The sequence below is a fragment of the Amblyraja radiata genome, chromosome 31 (genome assembly GCF_010909765.2).
Source record: "Amblyraja radiata isolate CabotCenter1 chromosome 31, sAmbRad1.1.pri, whole genome shotgun sequence".
NCBI lineage: Eukaryota > Metazoa > Chordata > Chondrichthyes > Rajiformes > Rajidae > Amblyraja > Amblyraja radiata.
The window spans coordinates 10,358,933-10,381,862 of NC_045986.1; the positions used below are offsets into that span (position 1 = coordinate 10,358,933).

At 42.0% G+C, this 22,930-nt stretch overlaps 1 protein-coding gene across 7 annotated transcripts in view; it reads right to left on the reverse strand.

The window, feature by feature from the left end:
* Window positions 1–1,609: 1,609 nt before the first annotated feature.
* Window positions 1,610–22,930, reverse strand: part of ube4b (ubiquitination factor E4B) — an 81,339-nt gene continuing 60,018 nt past the window's right edge. For all 7 annotated transcript variants that reach the window (XM_033048109.1, XM_033048110.1, XM_033048106.1 and 4 more), the window contains 10 exons: window positions 21,778–21,905; window positions 18,917–19,015; window positions 17,186–17,421; window positions 14,775–14,901; window positions 14,265–14,409; window positions 10,545–10,679; window positions 9,322–9,513; window positions 6,699–6,873; window positions 4,141–4,287; window positions 1,610–2,970 (listed from right to left, as the gene is read on the reverse strand). In XM_033048109.1, coding sequence (XP_032904000.1) covers window positions 2,900–2,970; window positions 4,141–4,287; window positions 6,699–6,873; window positions 9,322–9,513; window positions 10,545–10,679; window positions 14,265–14,409; window positions 14,775–14,901; window positions 17,186–17,421; window positions 18,917–19,015; window positions 21,778–21,905 — 1,455 coding nt within the window. In that variant the 3' untranslated portion in view covers window positions 1,610–2,899. The remainder of the gene's footprint in view (window positions 2,971–4,140; window positions 4,288–6,698; window positions 6,874–9,321; window positions 9,514–10,544; window positions 10,680–14,264; window positions 14,410–14,774; window positions 14,902–17,185; window positions 17,422–18,916; window positions 19,016–21,777; window positions 21,906–22,930) is intronic.

Genomic DNA, 22,930 nt, shown 5'->3' on the forward strand with positions numbered 1-22,930 from the left:
GTGAGGAGGATGCTAGGAGGCTGAGTGGGCAAATGCATGGCAGATGCAGTATAATGTGGATAAATGTGAGGTTATCCACTTTGGCGGCAAACACAGGAAAGTAGACTATTATCTGAATGGTGGCTGATTAGGTAAAGGGGAGATGCAACGAGACCTGGGTGTCATGGTACACCAGTCATTAAAAGCAGGCATGCAGGTGCAGCAGGCAGTGAAGAAAGCTAATGGTATGTTAGCATTCATAACAAAAGGATGAGTATAGGAGCAGGGAGGTTCTACTGCAGTTGTACAGGATCTTGGCGAGACCATACCTGGAGTATTGCGTACAGTTTTGGTCTCCTAATCTGAGGAAAGACATGACATTCTTGCCATAGAGGGAGTACAGAGAAGGTTCACCAGACTGATTCCTGGGATGTCAGGACTTTCATATGAAGAAAGGCTGGATAGACTCGGCTTGTACTCGCTAGAATTTAGATGATTGAGGGGGGATCTTATAGAAACGTACAAAATTCTTAAGGGGTTGGACAGGCCAAATGCAGGAAGATTGTTCCCGATGTTGGGGAAGTCCAGAACAGGGGGTCACAGTTTAAGGATAAGGGGGAAATCTTTTAGGACCGAGATGAGGAAAACATTTTTCACACAGAGAGTGGTGAATCTCTGGAATTCTCTGCCACAGAAGGTAGTTGAGGCCAGTTCATTGGCTATATTTAAGAGGGAGTTAGATGTGGCCCTTGTGGCTAAAGGGATCAGGGGGTATGGAGAGAAGGCAGGTACAGGATACTGAGTTGGATGATCAGCCATGATCATATTGAATGGCGGTGCAGGCTCGAAGGGTCGAATGGCCTACTCCTGCACCTATTTTCTATGTTTCTAATTGAATGGGAGCACTTGAAGGAAATATTTGGGAAAATACAGGGATAGAATATTAACAACTAAATTATATATCGCCTTTACCTATTAACCTGACAATAAAATGTCCTCATTATTTTAATTGTGAACTTTTACATCACTAAAATTAGGTATTTATAATCTGCATGAATGTAATAAAATTATTTTAACACATGTCAGCTTTCGTATTTGACTTTAAAATGATTTTACACTTGTACAGTAAAAATTAAACTAGAATTTCAAGATTAGTAGCAGCTATCATGCTCATAAGCCGAGAATTTATAGCAGTTGTTTGCAATTAAGAGATTCCAGCAGAACACTCATCACAAACTAGCAATGTAAACATTTTCCATTTTAGTATTGGACTAAATTCAAAATAAAGAATATGTATCTTGGCAACAAATGGATTTCCTTTTTCCATTACAGATGTTACCGCAGTGAAGGGAACGGTGTCCACTCCCATTTTACTACATCTGATTCATGCAGTATGTCGATTTTATAGTAAAACATCTCTGAAGAAAGGTCCCAACCCGAAACATCACCTATCCGTGATTTCCAGGGATGCTGTCTGATCCGCTGAGTTACTCCAGCACTTTGCGTCCTTCCTGATAAAACATCTTCCTGATACAGAGTGATTTATAACTACGAGAAGTAGAGGCAGCGGAGACAATATTTCTGAAGTCACTGCACGTTTGTGGAAAAGTGACATTTAGCTGGCAATCAATGAAATTTAGGATTTTTCTTCCATACTTTATTTAACTTGCAAATAAAATTTCCAAAATGCAAAGTAACTTCACATTACTTCAGTTTGCTACAATTCAGGACAGTTGAAATAACCAACTCTGCAGCAAATTATACAAAATGTAAATGAGATAAAAAAATTATTCAGAAAATGTAGACAACCAACATGAATTAAAAGCTCAAATTAACAGGAGTGAATACAATAGGGCAGACAAAAAAAAATATCTTGATTTTCTTTCTATTCACAAGTCAGATACTTGAGAGCATGGACAATAATGAACAGATGCTGCCTGATCAAACGAGGATGTGCAGCGCTGTCTGCTTTTATTCCTGATTGCCAGCATCTGCAGTCATTTTTGGCATGAACTATACCATTTGGAACATTTCAGTGTAAGGCTGAAGAACTCTTGGAAAACAAGAGTGCCCTCTGGTGTGCTGTCACAATAAAGGCCCTCCGGGAGAGGAAGGAAATCGAATGGCTCCTGCATTTAGGATGCTTCTCAGAGCATGTCTTGAGAAAACCTTATTGCAATCAAAATATCCCAATAATGCAGCTCATACAGTGGAAAAAGCAATGGCCGTAAAACATGGTTGGTAGAAACGGAGGAGAGTCGTAACTTCTTAGCTACAGTGTTTGCAAACAAGTCTATGCATAAAGTGGAACAGGAGGGAGAGAGGCAGCTAGAAAAAATATAAATTAATGATAAACAAATAGAATTCAATAGTCTCACCTTTAATCCTGTGAGCCAACAGATTATGCCTCATAATTAAAACATCAGTTTTTAGGGATAGGGCCTGTGCATCACTTTGGTTTTGAAGAACATTTAGTGCAGCAAACAAAACAGTCCCTTCAGCAGCGACTGGGCACAAGATACAGTAATAATTTCAACCTAAAATACAGACCATCTTCCGTTAATACAGTCGTTTAAAAAACATCGTTGCTCAGACCCTTTTAGTTTCCAAATTACAGATCCGAGTACACCACTGTTACACTTGGACTGGTCACATGTTGCTGTACTGAAAAAGGTATTTTAACTTGTACCCTACACCTCTGAACTTTTTCTCCTTTAAATTGTTTGTTCTTTTAAATTAAATTTATTTACAGCGCCATAACATTTTTCTAATGTTTTCAGTTCACCCTTTTTAATACGAGTGCAGCAGTCCTGCCTGCAACAATTCATTGTGGAGCAGATTTTCTCTTGGGTCTCAATATACTGGTGGTCTACACTCAGAACTACAAACATCTCGCATTGGATCCATCTTCCATGACACATCACTGCAAAAAGCGATTTGAATGTTGCTTCGCTCTCATCCAGGCATGGATCCTTTCCTTCAGTTCAGGCACTAAAATACAAAATGGAACAATGTAGAGAGCAGAGTGGAATTAGTCAAGCAATCGACTTTCAAAACACTTAAAGACATGGTTAAGCAAAATTTAAAGGGTGCTTGCTTACACATATCTGAATATTCCATGTTTGTTTCCTGCTTTGTTACTGTGAGATGTTGCATTGATGGAATTTGCAGTGAGAATTTTACATATTGCAATCCACTCTAGATAGGCAAGCCCCAACTTCACAAGTATTTTTAACTCCACCGCATTATCTCCAGTAAGACAGTGGTACAGCCAGTTGAGCCGCTGCCTCACAGCATGAGACCAGGTTTCAGTGTGAATCTCAGGTGCTGTCTGTGTGGAGTTTGCACGGTCACCCTGTGACTACATAGATTTTTCTCTGGTATTCTCCCACATCCCAAAGACGTGTGGGATTGTAGGTTAATTGGCCTTTAACATTGCACCTGTTTAACAATTAACATCAGTCTGCAGGGAGTGGATGTGAAAGTGTGATCGAAGGTAGCCATGGACTTGGTGGGCAGTATCTCTAAACTAAACTAACACTTCCACTGGTGCAAGAAGCTTTCATTTGAGAGCAGCTTGGTGTTTAACTATGCTGAACGTAACAATGCTGACTAACCCTGGACACAGATGATGTGCAAACACTTTCCACCAGGAATGCTTGTTGGTCTTCAGTGAGGAAACTCTGGCTCAGTGTTTCCCTGTGCCGTATGTAACCAATTATACACATCATTGTGGTATCTGAACACAAACCAGACTGGACACTGAACCAGGTAGGCCCAGGTTTACTCCAAGTGGTCTGGTTGTATCCCACATCGCATGGTGTATGGGCTCGTAGGTAAAGTGAGCTCTCTAAATTATCGCTACTGTATGGAGGTGGGGGTGATGGGGCAAAGAAAAAGGAGTTGATGAGACAGTGGGGAGATACCATGGGTTAGTGTTTGATATTAAGCATGGACTTGATGGCCAAAGAGCCCCTTCCTATGTGCGCTCTCTCTCGCTGAGATGAGATTTCCACTCTGCAGTCTGAAGAAGGGTCTCGACCTGACTGTCCCGCTGAGTTACTTCACTTTGTGTCTATTTTCCACTCTACAGAGTTCAGCAAATGTTGCTGATATTTTTGAGCTGCAAATCTTATCTAGGCTTAGAATAACATACTTTACCTGGCTCTAGCATATTCTCTGTTAAATGTTGGCGGTTAAATGGGTCAGTTGGAGAATTCAGTAAATGTCTTAAAATAATGGAGCGGTCCATTATCGCTCCTGAAGGCAGCCTGACAGGATCATTCATCAGGGTGTCCATCAGTGGATCTGCAACAATGAAGACCTTTCAATCACAGCTCAACTCCACCAAACAGTTCAAGATTAATTTACCCAAATTACTCTGTAGGGTACTTGTCAGCAATGTGCTGGGTCCCAGCACTGAGACATCTGCCTCTAAGCATCCATCCCGATCAGCTACAAAGTGAAAATGAGGAAGGTACATGAACGTGGGTTACATCACCCCTTGATGTCAGCATCACCACTTCTGGGAGAAATAAGCAGTTCACGTTCAGCTCTCAATAGTCCTGCCATCTTGCTTCCATTACAGAAATGGAGACACAAGAGACTGCGGATGCTGGAACCTTGAGCAACAGAACGTGTTGGAAGAACACGGGGCTCCAATTAAGGATGGCACGGTGGCGCAGCGGTAGAGTCGCTGCCTTACAGTTCCGGCCACTAGAGTTCAATCCTGACTACGGATGCTGTCTGTATGGAGTTTGTACATTCTCCCCGTGACCTGCGTGCATTCTCTCCGGTTTCCTCCCACTCTCCAAGGACGTACACGTTTGCAGGTTAATTTGCTTCAGTAAAATTGCGTGCGTGATAGTGTTAGTGGACGGGGATCGCTGGTCGGCACCGACTCTGGGTCAAAGTGCCCGTTTCTGCACTATCTCTAAACTAAAACCAAACTAAACTCAGCGGCTCAGGCAATATCAGTGGTGGGAAGTGGACAGACAACGTTTTGGGTCGGGACTTTTCCTCAGAGTGACCCATCAGTCTGAAGTGTCCCAACTCAAAGTGTGGTTTGTCTATTTCCCTCCACAGATGTTGCCTGACACAGAGTTCTTCCAGCAGTTTGCCTTTGTCCTACTTCTATTACAGTGAGGTTTCGATATAAGGCCCTCATTAGCTCGAGCACTGCCACATCACGCAAGCTTAAACCGCCACTGTTATACCAGTCTTGTAAGGAGAGTTTGGGAGATTGGTTTTTACAATGAGTTATAGAAATTCAACCCTGCAATTAAAAGGACAGCAGTTATACAGATTACTGTTGTATGAATGAATTTACTATCAAGATTTTATAAAATCCACAACCCAGCACTGATTGGAAATCAACCTATAACAATGTCTGCACACTGAATAATTCTCAGATCTATACATCATACTTCATTGGTATCTTTTTTCAAAGACAGACAAGGATTTTGACCATGCCAACATCCTCTTAATTAAGTGCTCCTCAGTTGATCAGATTGGACAAAGCAGGTGCTCTGCAGTAGCAGTGATGTCTTTTGCTCAGGTCCTGGTGTGGGGCTGGCAAACAAAGCCAGGAATCAAACAGTTGCCAAGTGAGACAATTGCCTCAACACCTGCGGCTACAATGAGTCCAAAGGAGTCTAATTAACAAACTATACTCACGTGTGGAACACTGCCGTTTCAAGGCTGAAATGTGCCTCAATCAACTCTATTTTGTAAATTAATATATGGTCACACTGATCGGTTCTGTATTTATTTATGCCTACTATATTCTGTAGCTGAAGCAAAGCAAGAATTTCATTATCCTATCTGGGACACATGACAATAAACTCTCTTGAATCTTGAATTAATGTACAATTTGCAATCAGTCCAATTTAAGTAAACTTGTAAATCTGCATTTATAACTGGTTCACACCCAACAAACATTATACAATGCTCTGGTACATTACACTTAGAATAGTATCATTGGTATGATCTTCGTAACCAAAGATTGATACACTTGTAATAGTTCAATAAAGGTTTACTGACACCTCAAATTCAAAGACACCCCCACGGAGAGATAGTAAACAGAGATCCAGCATTTAAAAGACAAAGGAGCTCTCATTGAAACAGATTCTTGGAGGACTTTATCGGGGCAAATGAGGAGTTGCTGCATTCCCTGGCGAGGACATCTAGAACAGTCTCAAAATAAGGTCATGCATCAACATCTGAGACAAGAAATGTCTTCACCCAGAGGCCTTGGTCCCTGACTGTACTCAAATTAGAGAACAATAGATTGTTCTACATTAAAAAGAATCAAAGTAAGATGAATGAGGGGAAAATAACATTGAGGTAAACAATCTTATTGAATGGCAAAACAGATGCGACACCTACTTCAACTTCTAATGCTCAAACATACAATGAATTAATTTGAAGCCACAGACTGCAGAAAATATTTAATTGGCTCTTTTGGTTTCACTTCATTTACCTCCAGCATCAGATCGAGAGACAAATATGAGGAATTTCTGCCTATGAAACAGTACGAGTTTCTCTTCATAAGAGCTGGTTGTAAAGTGGGAAGGCATTTCAGACATTATTTTATTCCGAATTCCTAGATTATAACCAAACCGATATGACACAAATTCCATTGAATTCTCTAATGATGGGCTTCAGGGAGAACCAGTCCACTCTGATTCAGCATTAGAATTTTTCCAACATTCACTCACCTCTGAACTCATCTGGTGCATCACCGTAGTCGATTTCCGCGCGGGCATTCTTTGTCACAATCTCTTCTACCTTTTCTGCCAGCAGCCTGAACTTTTCTATAGCTATTGTTGATTTAATTCCCGCTTTTCTCATTTTCGAAATGACTTCATCAAAGAGTTCTTTACTGTACGATCGCTGTTCCCAAAAGCGCAAAACAGAAATGAAAGACAATTTACAAGTGAAATTATAGCAAATCCATTACACAAAACATTTACATAATAGAAGGGTATCAAATCCATTTATTTTTGTTTTAACTTTTAAACAGGAATGTGCTTATTAGAGCTAATACAATTAAAATTATGTAAAATTATGAGGCATAAAATCGCAATTTGATTTCAGAAGTTACTGATTTGGATCCAAAAATAATAGGAGTGGACAGTTAGAGGAAGAGAAGCTGAGGAGGTAGATGAATATAGCTCATTCCCTCTATACCCAAAGATGAAGTTACTCTATACCCCAATTCAGCTCCAGCGGTTTAGCAGGAAAGCTCACCTGTATTCCTTCATCTCACTTGAGATGTGAAGCACAAAGTTACTTAGACACTACACCGCAAGCTGCAACTCTGCTCAAAGTCTCCTTGCAAACACTTTCCCAAAGATGTCACTTTTAAACCTTCACCCAGCAAAATTAGCCCACAATGAATAAACAAGTGAAAAATAACTGCAAAGCGGTGATAAAAATCAGCAGATAAAATGTCTTTGCACTAGCATTCAGTGATCTTTACAAGTATCAGAAGCAACATGTAAAGGACATGGTTAGAGGCAACATTTAATGACACCACATGAAGTTTAGTTTAGATAATGTGGAAATAGGTCTGTTCACCATGATCATTAATCACCCGTTGACAATAGTTCACTGTCATCCCACTTTCTCATCCACTCTACACGTCAGGGGACAATTTTAAAGGCCAGATAACCTACAACCTCGCACGTCATTGGGGTGTGGCTGGAAGCCCGAGCGCCTGGAGGAAACCCACGTGGTCACAGAGAACGTGCAAACACCACACAGACAGCAGCTGAGGTCAGGATTGAACCCAGGTCTCTGACATCGGGACAGCAGCTGTACCAACTGCATCACCGCACCATGGTACAGACAAACATCAAGAGCACAGATTGGCCACTTGGGCCCTCCAACCTGCCGCATCATTCAATAGTCACGTCCAGGCCAACTTTAACCTCAACGTCACATTCCCATCTGGCACTGGTACCCTGTCACCCTTCAGTTTATCAAGAATCTATCTACTTCGGCCTTAAAAAAAATCCAATATTCTGTGTTCCAAAATTGGTAATTCAATATTCTCCGACGGAAAACCACCACCCTGTGAAAACCTCCCAGAATTGTGCGCGTTTCACGTGGGGCAGTGAAATACCTCAGATCACCTAGAGTGCTGCGTACAGTTCTGGTTGCCACACTACAGAATAAATGTTGTGGCAACAGGTTCACCATGTTGTTGCCTGGACAGAAGGGCTGTAATCTCTTACAAAGATAAATTGGATCGTCTTTATCCCAGGTTGTGAAAGGTTAGAACTAGAGGGAAGATATTGAGAGAGTTGAAGGGGTACGTTTTTTCCCCCCAACGAGCATATGGGCTGAACGGAACAATTTCTATGTCTGACAATGATTCTATGGGTAAGAAGGAACTGCAGATGCTGGTTTAAACCGGAGATAGCCATAAAAAGCTGGAGTAACTCAGTGGGACAGGCAGCATCACTGGAGAGAAGGAATGGGTGACGTTTCGGGTCGAGACACTTCTTCAGACTGGCTAGGGATAAGGGAAATGAGAGATATAGACAATGATGTGGAGAGATAAAGAATAATGAATAAAAGAGATGGAAAAAGTAACGATGATAAATGAAACAGTATTGTTAGCTGTTTGTTGGGTGAAAACAGGAAGCTGGTGCGACTTGGGTGGGGGAGGGATAGAGAGAGAGGGAATGCCGGGGCTACCTGAAGTGAGAGAAATCAATATTCATGCCACTGGGCTGTAAGCTGCCCAAGCGAAATATGATATGCTGTTCCTCCAATTTGCGTTTAGCCTCACTCTGACAACGGAGGAGATCGAGGACAAAGATCTGTGTGGGAATGGGAAGGAGAATTCAAGTGTTTAGCATCCGGGAGATCAGGTAGGTTCAGGAAGGCTGAGCGAGGGTTTTCAGCTAAACGATTGCCCAGTCTGCGTTCGGTCTCGCCGATGTATAAGAGTCAACATCTTGAACAACGGATACAGTAGATGAGGTTGGAGGAAGTGCAAGTGAACCTCTGCCTAATCTGAAAGGACTGTCATGGTCCCTGGACAGAGTCGAGGGGGGAGGTATAGGGATAGGTGTTGCATCTTCTGCGGTTGCAGGGGAAGGTACCTGGGGAAGGATTCTATGAGATCAGCTACCGACATTCTCCTAAAACAGCATACATTACAAGTAAAAGAAAAAAACTGCAGACGCTGGAAATCTGAAATGAAAAACAGAAAAAGCTAGAAACATCAGTACGTCAGGCAGCATCAATGCTGAGAGAAAGAGCTAATGTTATAAGTCGGAGACTATTACATTGTCAGTTGCTTAAAACTCTGAATGCATGTGCACGAACCTGGTCATCAGCAATGGCTTTTGCAAATCTGGGACAATCCAAATGCAGGTAGATGTCAGTCAACTGATCCAAAAGCTTCTTCGGTTCAAAACCATACTTCTCCGGGTTTTCTACTTTTAGGTCACGGCATTTCGGACCACACAGCTGCTGCAGGTTGAAGTTCAGCATTGCTGCTAAACGCGGCCCAAGCTCCTGCAAGTCATTTCAGCAAAATCAACTGGTGTGTTACAAAAGCCCCTCCTTTATCAGTTTTCAATTGGATAATAGTATTTCAGAGTGTCGCGCTAATCAAGAAACGTTTTCCTGCACAAACTAATGAATTGTAACCTACCCTATGTCAATAAGGAGAGTAGTTGTGATGAACTGGTTATTTCCCCCCCCCCCCCCCCCCCCCGGTTGCCAACCCCCACGCAAATAGTTGAAAGAGAGAACATGAACGGCTGAATAATTGCACACACAAGAGCTTTGGTCAGCAGGGTTGTGTACAACACCAGTGCAAGCCGAGGTACACACCTCTCACTGCCATTCTGCTCATTTACCTCAAAACTGCCAAGTTCTGAACAAGCACGCTCACATCTGTCTTGACAAAATGCCTGCTGAAAACCAAACACGACTGCTGCTCAGTTTTAGACTTTAGAGATATACAGGCCCTTCAGCCTACCGTGTCCATCCTGACCAGCGATCAACCCGTACACTAACCTACACACACCTCAAGCCAAATAACCTACAAGCCTGTACACCTTTGGAGTGTGGGGGAAAACCAGAGCAGCCGGAGAAAACCCACACGGCCACAGGGAGAATGCACAAACTGTCTGCACAGACACCACCCAGAGTCAGGATTTAACCTGGGTCTCTGGCGCTGCAAGGCAACAACTCTACAGCTGCGCCACTGTGCCACCCAGTTAGCTGGGAACAAAACATAACTAAAACTACAACGATGGTGACAGCAGTTTTGTGTAATGGAAATTAGCCCTTACTTAGGAATTGAGAAATCGCTAGCGAAAAAATCTAAAATACAGATGAAAATTCACTCCAGGAAACTTGTGAAGGTAAATAAAATTGCAACTAATTTCCTGACATGCAGATGCAGCTTTGCATTACAGAAAACAGTGATATCCAAAGTTTCCATTGAACGCAACCCCCCCCCCCCCCCACTCGTGCAGCTGTAAATGTAGATCTTCCACGTTCATTTGGTAACTAATGAGGGAACAGAAATTACTCACGGGTCGAAGGAAAGGTTTTTGCACTTGTTTCGTGAGGTAATGGAACATATCCACGGTCTCGGCACCAAGAGCGAGGTACGAACGGGAGACACGCTCGTCTTGAGTCAGCTGGGACTGCCGGCTCTGTTGCTGATCCTTACAAACGTAAAAGGCAACCATTGAGGTGAACACCGAACTTGAGTGAACAAATGGAATATGCTATTTCAACTGTCATTATTCAGCCACGGACTAGAGATGAAAGCAGTTTATTATTTACGACATGGCAGCATGATTATTCTCAGAATGAGCTTAAAAGATTTAATGGCTCATTCGAGAGAGACGCTATTAGATACTCCAAAGGGACACTATATGACATCTTAATGGCGCTTTAAGAAACGTATTTTTATAAAATGGAGAAACGAACAGTATTATTGGCAAAACAGTTGTTTTACGTTCATATATTTACTAGATGCGGGCTCAACTGTCATCCATTTTCAATACCATCGATTCATTTTAGAAATTAGTCAAGTCAGTGTCAAACAGCTAGGAAACGGGCTCTTCGGCCCAACATGCCCATGAAGGCCAAGATGTCCCATCTACACCAGCCCCACTTGCCCGCGTTTAGCCTATATCCATTTAAACCTTTCCTATCCATGTACCTGTCCAAAAGTTATTATACCTGCCTCAGCTACCTCCTCAGACAGCTCATTCCATATATCTACCATCTTGTGTGGAAAAGTTGCCCCTCAGGTTCCTATTAAATCTTTCCCCTCTCCCCTTTAATCTATGTTCTCGGGTTTGTGATTCCCTTTCTCTGCATAAAAGACTGTGCATCTACCCTATCTATTCCCCTCGTGATTTTATATACCTCTATAAGATCACTTCTGATCCTCCTGAATTCCAAAGAATAAAGTCCTAGTCTGCTGAACCTCTCCCTACAGCTCAGGCCCTCAAGTCCTGTCAACTTGAGTCCAGTGTTCATCTAAAATCACATCTGTGCCAAATCAATGAAGTGCTCCTTTCTTTAAGGGATGTCAGTGAATTAGCTAGACTTTATGACATGAAGTTTCAGATTCACTTGACGAGATTCTAAACTGCAAGTCCAGTTAGTTGTGCTACCAAAATCATACTTGGTCCATCAAATATGAATGTTTGGTTTGTTCTGTGAGAAAACAATCCCAAAGGGAAGCCAGAAAAAGTTGTGTTATAAAAATGGTTTAGCAGTACACATACTTCCTTCAGCAGCAACCATGCGTCTTGTGCATAATCCACAAATATGAAACATGACTGCACAAATGATAGACAGCAGGCCATGCAAATAAAAAAAAATCCAGCACACTACTCAAAAATTTCAAAAACACTACTTCTGTGCATTCCAAAATTGGAAATACTTCCATTCCATCTAGTCATAGAGTGATAGTGTGGAAACAGGCCCTTCAGCACAACTTGCCCACACTGGTCAACATGTCCCAGTTACAATAGTCCCACCTGCCAGCATTTGGTCCATATCCCTCCAAACCTGTCCTATCCACGTACCTGTCTAACTGCTTCTTAAACGTTGGGATAGTCCCAGCCTCAACTACCTCCTCTGGCGGCTCGTTCCATTCACCCACCACCCTTTGTGTGAAAAAGTTACCTCTCAGATTCCTGTTAAATCTTTTCCCCTTCACCTTAAACTTATGTCCTCTGGTCATTGAATTACCTACTCTGGACATGAGAACGTGTACCTACCCGATCTATTCCTCTCATGATTCCATACACCTCCAGAAGATCACTCCTCATCCTCCTGCGCTCCCAGCCTACACAACCTCTCCCTATAGCTCAGACCATCTGGTCCTGGCAAAATCCTCGTAAATATTCTCTGTACCCTTTCGAGCTTGACACCTTTCTTACAACATGGTGCCTAGAAATGAACACAATACTCTAAATGCAGTCTCACCAACGTCTTATACAACTCCCAATTTCTATGCTCAATGCTCTGACTGATAAAGGCCAATGTACCAAAAGCCTTTTTGACCACCTTATCTACCTGCGACTCGACCTTCAAGGAATCATGCACCTGCATTCCTAGACCTCTCTGCTCTTCATCTCCCCAGAGCCCTACCATTCACTGTGTAGATACTGCCCACGATAGACTTCCCAAAATGCAACTCACATTTCTCTGTATTAAATTCCATCAACCATTCCTCCGCCCACCTGGCAAATTGATCAAGATCCTGCTGCAATTTTTCACAACCATCTTCACTATCTGCAAACCACCCACTTTTGCATCATCAGCAAACTTGCTAATCTTGCCCTATATGTTCTCATTCATATCATTGATGTAGATGACAAACAGTAACTGGCCCAGCACCGAACTACGTGGCACACCACTAGTCACAGGCCTCCAGTCCGAGAAGCAATCTTCCACTATCACCCTCTGCCTCCTTCCATGGAGCCAATTTTCTATCCATTCAGCTATCTCTCCTTGGATCCCATGCGATCTAATCTTCCAGAGCAGTCTACCATGTGGAACCTTGTCGAATGCCTTACTGAAGTCCATGTGCACAACATCTACAGCTCTGCCCTCATCAACCTTTTTGGTCACATCTTCAAAAAACTCAGATTTGTGAGACATGACCGCCATGTACGAAATCATGCTGACTATCCCTAATCAGCCCTTTTCATCCAAATGCCAGTATATCCTGTCCCTCAGAATACCCTCTAGTAACTACAGATGTTAAGCTCAATGGCCTATCATCCCAGCAATTTCCCGGCAGCCCTTCTTGAGTGGAAGTATAACATTTGCCACCCTCTGGTCTTCCAGCACCCCTCCTTTATTTAAAGATGACTTAAATTTCAACCAGGGCTTCGGCAATTTCCTCTCTAGTTTTACACAATGTCCTCGGATATATTTGATCAGGCCCTGGAGATTTATCGACCTTCATACCCAATTGTATCTTCAGCACCACCTCAACGGTCACACTGACTGCTCTCAAGACACATCCAATGACTGCCCCAAATTCCACAGTCCTCCTGTCTTTCTCCTTTGTAAACAGAGGAGAAATACTCAGAGGACCTTGCCCATCTCCTGTGGCTCCACACAGACGTGACCGCATTGATTCCGGAGAGGACCCACTGTCTCGAGTTACCCTTCCCCCCCCCCCCGTCTCTATCTCCTACACACAACCCAGAGCCCTCCATAACCTGCGTTCCTATCCAAAAGTCTCTTAAATGTCACTATTACCACCCCCAGCGGCACTTTCCATGCACTCACCACCCTCTTAAAAACGCGCCCCGCACATCTCCTTTAAACTTTGCCCCTCTCACCAAAGCTCTGTCCTCTGGTATTTGAAGTTGTGATGGTCCCACTCAAATCCCAGTCACCAGGTCAACCTCAATTCCCAACACAAGGTCCAGTGTGTTCTCTTCTTGGATTGGACCATCTGCATACTGTTTCAAGAAACCCTCTTGGACACAGGTAATAGATTCTGGCCCCTACAAGCCTTTTGCACTAAGTCCCAGTCAATATTGGGGAAGTTAAAAATCACCCACTAAGACAACCCTGATACTCTAGCCTCTATCGGGAAGCTGTCTACATATCAGTTCCTCTATCGCCCACTTGCTAATGGGGACCCTACAGCACAATCCCATGAGAGTGCTTGCAACTTTATCTCTAAGCTTCATCCTTCTTTCACTGGTTATCACTCGTCTCCTTGCTGAAAAACAAATTAACTACATGAAACAAAATATCGGGTTTACCCTGGGTAACGCGTCCCAACGCTCTTTGTTCTTCATTTCTTCCTGCACCTCGTGGATACGTTTAAGAGAATCCAGGCTCTCATCCAGCAGGTATGTGGTATCATTTATTAACATATTGATGTAACGGACAAATTGCTTTCCAGAACTATTATAAAACAAAATGTGCAAATGTAGAGTTAGATATCCCCAAAAAGAGCAAGCTGGTAAATCCACTTTAACTATCAAAAGCCTTTGACTGCACACTATTGTACTTATTGCCATAAATTTAGTCCAGCTTTCTTCCCCCCCCATTCCCATCAGTCTGAAGGGCCTCTTCCAAAATGACGTCCATCCATTCCCTCCACAGATGCTGCCTGACCGCCAAGTTCCTCCAGTACTTTGTGTTTTGCTCAAGATTCCAGGATCCTTCATTTCTTGTGCCTCCATGTTACTGCTTCACTGCAAAATCGCTAGCTTCTTCACTCTTGCACGTTTACCCATCATCGGAGAAAAAGAGATGCGGCAACTTACTTAAACTCTTCCATAAAGGTGCCTTGATGCGCTACGTTCTGCCAAAGGCTCTTAAATATTGTGCTGATGTGGTAACGGATAGTGAACTTGTCATAGAATTCACTTGTTGCTCCAGTATGTTCAACATCTAAGTAGTAAATTAAATATCAAGTTAATACTACTTCTCAAATTCATCTGAAACTCAGTATAAAACAGTAGGCACAAACCTTTTAAATACATGTGAGAGAAACTGGCCTGTGATCCCTGACACTTATGCACGCAAGATTACTGACCGACAGCGCACTCCTCTCTATGTTCAGAGATCAGCAGAACTGGATACATACAACCTAGCACATCAGAGTAGTCAACTAGTTCTCCTGTGCCCAGCACATGAAGACAAATCTCTTCAATGACACGCTTCTTTCACACAATATTAATGCAAAAATGCAGCCCTGGTTGCAGAAGGCAAAATAAAGTCTTAATCCAAGAATGTAATGACTTCAACATCATGCCGCCTTCTAAGGGCCAAATTAAAAGAAAGATCCACAGCTCAATACAAACACGCTAAATTTCAATTGTGTTTTATTTAATGGTCGGGTTTCAAAATGAACAAATCATGTGAAATCTGTTCATGCTACCTTTGCTCTCAGCTGAGGCAGTTCTTGCAATCATTTGGTTTTGTCACTTGATATTTCTCCATAAAAGCAATAGGTATCGTTTTGGAATGAATACTTTTTGAAGCCAAACTAACTAGAAGACCAGCTAAGAGGATGTGTATTGGGTAGTCAATCCAGTGAAAATACGCCATAATGGGTCCAACTCTCCAAGAGGGGAATGAAAGGGCTGGAATAAAAAATCTAAGCAAGCATTTCTTTGTGATGGGTCTGTACAGGCCCACCACCAATTTTCCAGCACCCTTGGTTTAAGGGCCTTGCCATATTATCTATTTTATGATCTTATTTTGTCGGACCAAGAGACCACGTCCTTGGGGGGCTGAGATACTGTGGACGTCGGCTATGGGAATGGATTAGCCAGCTCTGGCTGGGCCCGTGCTCCAGAGCGCAAATCCAATCCACCAATCGGTCCCGGAAGTCCTGATGAAGTCGTGATCAGCCACCTCACCTGGCCTAGGAGCCACATTTTGGGGGGGGGGGGGGGGGGGGGGGGGGTGGGGGGAGTTTCAAGTGCTCTCTTAGAATTTTGTCTGCATTAAAGGAGGCACTGGACAGTCGGTGGTGGACTTTACTTTAAGTACAAAGGGAAATTTCTCTTTTTATTAAATATACACATTTTCTTGTAATTATTTAGCTTTGTCACAGGATATTTCTCCTTAAAACAAACATAAATAAGCCGCCTTCAGTCTCGACCCGAAACTTCGCCCATTTCTTTTGCTCCATAGATGTTGCCTCACCTGCTGAGTTTCCCAGCATTTTTGTCTACCATAAATAAGCAGCAGGTATGGGCCAATTCAGTCCCCAAACCCGTCCAAAGACAGTGCTGATCCAGCTGTAACCTCCTGTACATTTATATCGCAGAAACTTTTCCAAACTTTGCATCTCTAGTAAAACATCGAACCCTGCCTTAAAAATGTTCAAAGAAACTGCCTCCACTGCACTTTGAGAAGAGATTTCCAAAGATACACGACCCTCAAAAAAAGGCCCCTCCTTTCTACATGAAATGAGCAACTCCTTAATTTTGTTTTTGTAACAGCAACCCGTTTTTAAGGTTCTCCCACAAGTATCAACTTTTCCATACCCATGACGTCAAAACCTCTGGATCTTAGGAATAACTTTAACTAGTCTTGGGCCCCGTGGACTCTTTCAGGAAACCAAAAAAAATCTCAATCTGTTTGAAAAATTGTCACCCACTATCTGATGTTGGTCTAATCTCTGGACGACAGATGGCACAATGGGCTAAGTGTTCGGCTGGCAACCGGAAGGTAGCCGGTTCGAATCCCGCTTGGAGTGCATACTGTCGTTGTGTCCTTGGGCAAGGCACTTCACCCACCTTTGCCTGTGTGTGAATGTGTGTGAGTGATTGGTGGTGGTCGGAGGGGCCGTAGGCGCAGATTAGCAGCCACGCTTCCGTCAGTCTGCCCCAGGGCAGCTGTGGCTACAGAAGTAGCTTACCACCACCGAGTGTGACTGAGGAGTGAATGAATAATGCGATGTAAAGCGCCTTGAGTATTAGAAAGGCGCTATATAAATCCCATCCATTATTATTATTATTAATGATTCTGCTTCACTACTGAACAAAGAAACTTGACTATTTTCAGAAGTAATATAATAAAAGTTTGATTAAAACAATAGTGACCTCACAAAGCCTTGAACACCACTCTAAGCTCACCTGTCCAAATATATATGACGCATTCCCCTTGCACTAACTGGAGTGTTTCCATCCCATTGTTCAAAGCAAATTTAAAAACGGGATACCTGTGTAAAATTTCATTAATGCAGGCACAAGTTGTTTTGTGGCTAATGGGTGATTTTCCATCATTTCATAGAACTTCTGTGTTCGAGGCTGAACTGTCGGGTTGGTCACAAATACGACTTCCACAAGCTTGGCAATTAGATAAGGATTTCGGATATAGTTTTGACTACAGGTGAATACAACAAGGAAGGTCACGACATCCTGAGTACATGGCTCGTATAAAACCTGAGGGGAATATCTGTAGAAAATGAATAGCATTAAATTAAATGCACAAACTGGCACATGGCACAACAAAACAAAGGCACTCAGAAATTCAATAGACCTCTTAAAAAAAAAAAATCAAAAAATCCTCGAATTCTTGCCAGGGTAAATGTAAACCTCAACATAAGGGACTGCTGGTTTTCACAAAAAGAGAGTGCTGAAGTAACTCAGCAGACCCTTCTTCAGGAGAGTCGACCCAAAACGTCACCTATTCACGTCCCCCAGCCCGACGTGCTGAGTTACTCCAGCACTTTGTCGGAATTAAAAATTAAGCAGCACAGTATAAATACAAGTTTATATTGATATTCACAATCAATTACTGATTTATGGCGATTACTTGAATACAACATGTGCCATGGATGTGTGCTATGTAATGGAATAGTCAGATAATCAAACTGCAAATACAGTGCAGAAATCCATCTGGTCTGCCGAAGTGATAGGACATTCACTGTCACTGAACAGCATTGGATGAAAGATGATCATAGAATGATGGGCCGAATGGCCTAATACTACTCCTATCACTTATGAACATAAAAGAATATTAGTGGTGATCATTATGTGTGTTAATTAAGTCCAAACATGACACATAGCCAGAAGAATAAGTCACACTAAGGCTTCATAATAAATTGTTTCAACAAAATGCTGCCTTTATTCCAACTCCTCAAATATGCATTTTCAATAATCTGACTAAGAACATTAGGTTTATATTAAGCGTAATGAATGGAATGACATTTTTCTCAGTGATTTTTCTTTTATGGTACATCATTTGGATTAACTCTCAAAAACAATTGTAATTGAGTTGATTCCCAGCGGCACCGTTAGAGTTCAGGAGGGAGTGGCAAGACAAGATCACAATGTTGGCAGTGGATGGGCACCTTAATATCACTGGCTCGCTATGCACAGTTTATGCATAAATGGTTAAATCTGAAAGTTAAAGATATCGTTCTAAAAAACTGACAATTTTTTTCTTGTCACTGAGAAAATAATTTAGATAATATTAGACAAGACTTTAGCATGTTTACAAGGAAACATACGATCTTGAGTTCGGTGAACAAATTGTGAGGCCAATTTTTCATAAACAAGGGTGGACTGAAGGATAAAAACATGCTGAAAATACTCAGTGGCCGGGCAGCACCTAGAGTGAGAGAAACAGTTAATGCCACAAGTCGAAGACTTGTCATTGAATTGTTCATCGTTCCATAGATGGATCTCTATTGTTGCTGCCCGAACTGCTGATTAAATTCAGAATTTCACATTTCCAGCATTCTGCAGTCTTTTGCTTTTAGATTTATTCCAGGGAGTCTGTTTGGACAGATCAAGCATCCTAAGATTCAATTATACCGTGTCATCTGTACCTAGTAAAATCATAGCAGACCTCACCTACGCAGAACATAAGTGTCACCAAGTTTAGGTGCCGACAAAGTTAGAATTACCCCCGCGATGTCAATCCCATTGAAATTACATTTACTTACTGTACAACAAACAGCAAAAATTCAGCAATATCTTCCAAGTAGAATTCAGGCAATGCTGCAAACACCTTGGGGATATCAGGATTAAGGGGCAGTGTCATGCTGCAAGGAAGGAAGAACAAACATTTTGCTTCATAAAGCACAACATCTCAACAACTTGAGGTTCACAATCTCATCCTTTTCCTGGCTGCACCTCAAGGCAGACTGACCCAAGTTGAGTGTGACTTTTTAAACATCGCTCAGAGCATGTTATCAAGACCACTTACAATAACACCCCTCTGGACTCTCACTGGCTACTGCTTCCCCTTATTTACCCACTCCAGTCCGGACTACTCTAATGTACAAGCTGAAGATATTCAGATGAAAAGTAAGCAGGAATATAATATCCACTAATTATCATGACGAGGAGATCTAACTGCATAGGAACATTTCCATATCCTAACAAATTACTACTTTTCCTTCTAACCCAGCTGGCCATTTAGGCCAGGTTACACAAGGTCACAGAATAACCCTGTTCCTCTGACTAATTATCCCTGCAAATCATTCCCATCTTGTATTCACTGGAGTTTGGAAGGATGAGGGGGGAATCTTATAGAAACATATAAAATTATAAAAGGACTGGACAAGCTAAATGCAGGAAAAAATGTCCCAGTGTTGGGTGAGTCCAGAACCAGGCACCACAGTCTTAGAATAAAAGGGAGGTAATTTAAGACTGAGGTGAGAAAAAACGTTTTCACCCAGAGAGTTGTGAATGTATGGAATTCCCTGCCACAGAGGGCAGTGGAGGCCAAGTCACTGGATGGATTTAAGAGAGAGTTAGATAGAGCTCTAGGGGCTAGTGGAGTCAAGGGATATGGGGAGAAGGCAGGCATGGGTTATTGATAGAGGATGATCAGCCATGATCACCATGAATTGCGGTGCTGGCTTGAAGGGCCGAATGGTCTCCACCTGCACCTATTTTCTGTGTTTCTATGTATCTACTCCCCAGTGTCCACCATTCACCTTCAGGAGACAATTTATAGCACACAATTAACTGACCAATCCACACATCTTTGGGATGGGAGAAGAAACCAGATTACCTTGTGGAAACCTGTGCATTCGCGGGAGAATGTGCAAACTCTGACCAGACAGCACTGGGATTGAATCTGGGTCACGGAAGCAGTGAATCTATCACAGTGCCCTCCATAATGTTTGGGACAAAGACCTATAATTTATTTATTTGCCTCTGTACGCCACAATTTGAGAATTGTAATAGAGAAAAAAATTTAAAAAATCACATGTGGTTAAAGTGCACATTGTCAGATTTTAATAAAGGCCATTTTTATATATTTTGGTTTCACCAAGTAGAAATTATGGCAGTGTTTAGATAGTCCCCCCATTTCAGGGCACCATAATGTTTGGGACACAGCAATGTCATGTAAATGAATGTAGTCATGTTTAGTATTTTGTTTCATATCCTTTGCATGCAATGACTGCTTGAAGTCTGCGATTCATGGACATCACCAGTTGCTGGGTGTCTTCTCTGGTGATGCTCTGCCAGGCCTGTATTGCAGCCATCTTTAGTTTGTTTGTTTTGGGGGCTAGTCCCCTTCAGTTTTTTCTTCAGCATATAAAAGGCATGCTCAATTGGGTTCAGATCGGGTGATTGACTTGGCCACTCAAGAATTGACCAAGCTTTGAAAAACTCCTTTGTTGCTTTAGCAGGATCAGTATCTTGCTGTAGAATGAACCGCCGGCCAATGAGTTTTGAGGCATTTGTTTGAACTTGAGCAGATAGGGTGTGTCTATACACTTCAGAATTCATTACGCTACTACCATCAGCAGTTGTATCATCAATGAAGATAAGTGAGTCAGTACCTTCAACAGCCATACATGCCCAGGCCATAACATCCCCACCATCGTGTTTCACAGATGAGGTGGTATGGTTTGGATTTTGGGCAGTTCCTTCTCTCCTCCATACTTTGCTCTTGCCATCACTCTGATATAACTTAATCTTCGTCTCATCAGTCCACAATACTTTTTTCCAGAACTGTGGTTGCTCTTTTAAGTACTTCTTGGCAAACTGTAACCTGGCCATCCTATTTTTGCAGCTAACCAGTGGTTTGCATCTTGCAGTGTAGCCTCTGTATTTCGGTTCATGAAGTCTTCTGTGGACAGTGGTCATTGACACATTCACACCCGACTCCTGAAGAGTGTTTCTGATCTGTTGGACAGGTGTTTGAGGATTTTTCTTTATTATAGAGAGAATTCTTCTGTCATCAGCTGTGGAGGTCTTCCTTGACCTGTCAGTCCCTTTGCGATTAGTAAGCTCACCAGTGCTCTCTTTCTTCTGATGTTCCGAACAGTGGATTTTGGTAAGCCTAAGGTTTGGCGGATGTCTCTAACAGTTTTATTCTTGTTTCTCAGTCTCATAATGGTTTCTTTGAATTTCATTGGCACAACTTTGGTCCTCGTGTTGATAAACAGCAATAAAAGTTTCCAAAGGTAATGGAAAGACTGGAGGAAAGTCTAGGTGCTAAGAGCTCTCTTATACCTGCATTAAGGAGGTATTTAAACACACCTGAGCAATGACAAATGCCTGTGAAGCCATGTGTCCCAAACATTATGGTGGCCTGTCATGGGTGGACTGCTTATAAACACATCTGCAATTTCTACATGGTGAAACCAAAATGTATAAAAATGGCCTTTAATAAAATCTGACAATGTGCACTTTAACCACGTGATTTTTCCTATAACACATCTCAAATTGTGGAGTAGAGGCAAATAAATAAATGATGGGTCTTTGTCCCAAACATTATGGAAGGCACTGTAGCTACGCCACTATGCTGGGCAAAATTTGTTCAGCTCTGCTGTGGAATACTTACTCTGGGTAGCGCGAATCAATCAGGCGAAAGATCAGTTGAATTAACGTGCCATAGAACTGGAGGCATCTCCTCAACAGATGTTCATCCAACAAACCTGCATCAGCACAAGCCTTACTCCGCACCAATTTCTAGAGGCAAAATACAAAGATAAAATGTCTCCGTAAATAGAAAATAAATTCTCATCCAAACTGTACTAGGTTAGTTGTGTTTTTATACACAGAATTTAAGGACTTAATCCAATGCCAAATTGCTATGTCAGGTTTACAAGTAATAAAAATGCTATTTAAAATATTCGTGAAGTCGAGTCAAACAAACCTGATACACCAATAGTAGAAAACCAAAATAAACTTAGAGCTTGCATACAATAACCAATCTATACATTTTAAACTGACAATCCCACTGAATGCACTTAGCCATCAAGTGGATAATCTAGGCTGATATCTCAAAGTACAAAGGTAATTCAAAACAATTGGACGTTCTACTTCAAGACTATATCCAAAAGGTTCAGATTGTAATTTCCTCCACACAGATAGAACAAGGAAGTTATCCTTGTGTTGACAAAGTTGTGTCTCAATTATCAGATTTAAAGTGACGGATGTATTAAATTGTTTACAGGATCTTGCTGTGCTTATATTAACTGCTCCATCTCCCAGACTTGACAACAGAGCTTGTGTTTCCAAGGTGCTTCAATGGACTTGAAGTACTTTGGATCATGTAGTTATACAAGGTCCTAAGAAACTTGGAAATAACCGCAAATTCACACAAGTCTTCTTTGTAAGTTTAATGACAATTTCAAACTTTTTCAATGTCCAACTTTTTATTGCTATTACTACACAGGCAGGGAGGAGTAGCAACTGATGATGTCCATGAATCGCAGACGATAAAAACAAATCCTTTCCAGTTTAATTGATTCTTTATTGAAGTAGTTGTACAGACAAAGAAGTGAACATACCAGATCCTCTTTATTCTTATACAAATTGTAGCTTTCCATTCTTACTATCTGACCTGGTAAAAACTGTATTCTTTCTCCAGTCTGATCTAGCCACTCCCTGTGACTACGCTTATATGTAACGTTCATCTATGTATCAAAAGCCCAGCCCCAAGTGTTGAAAATAATTCTGCAAGAAATATCTAGACAAAATAAAATATGCTA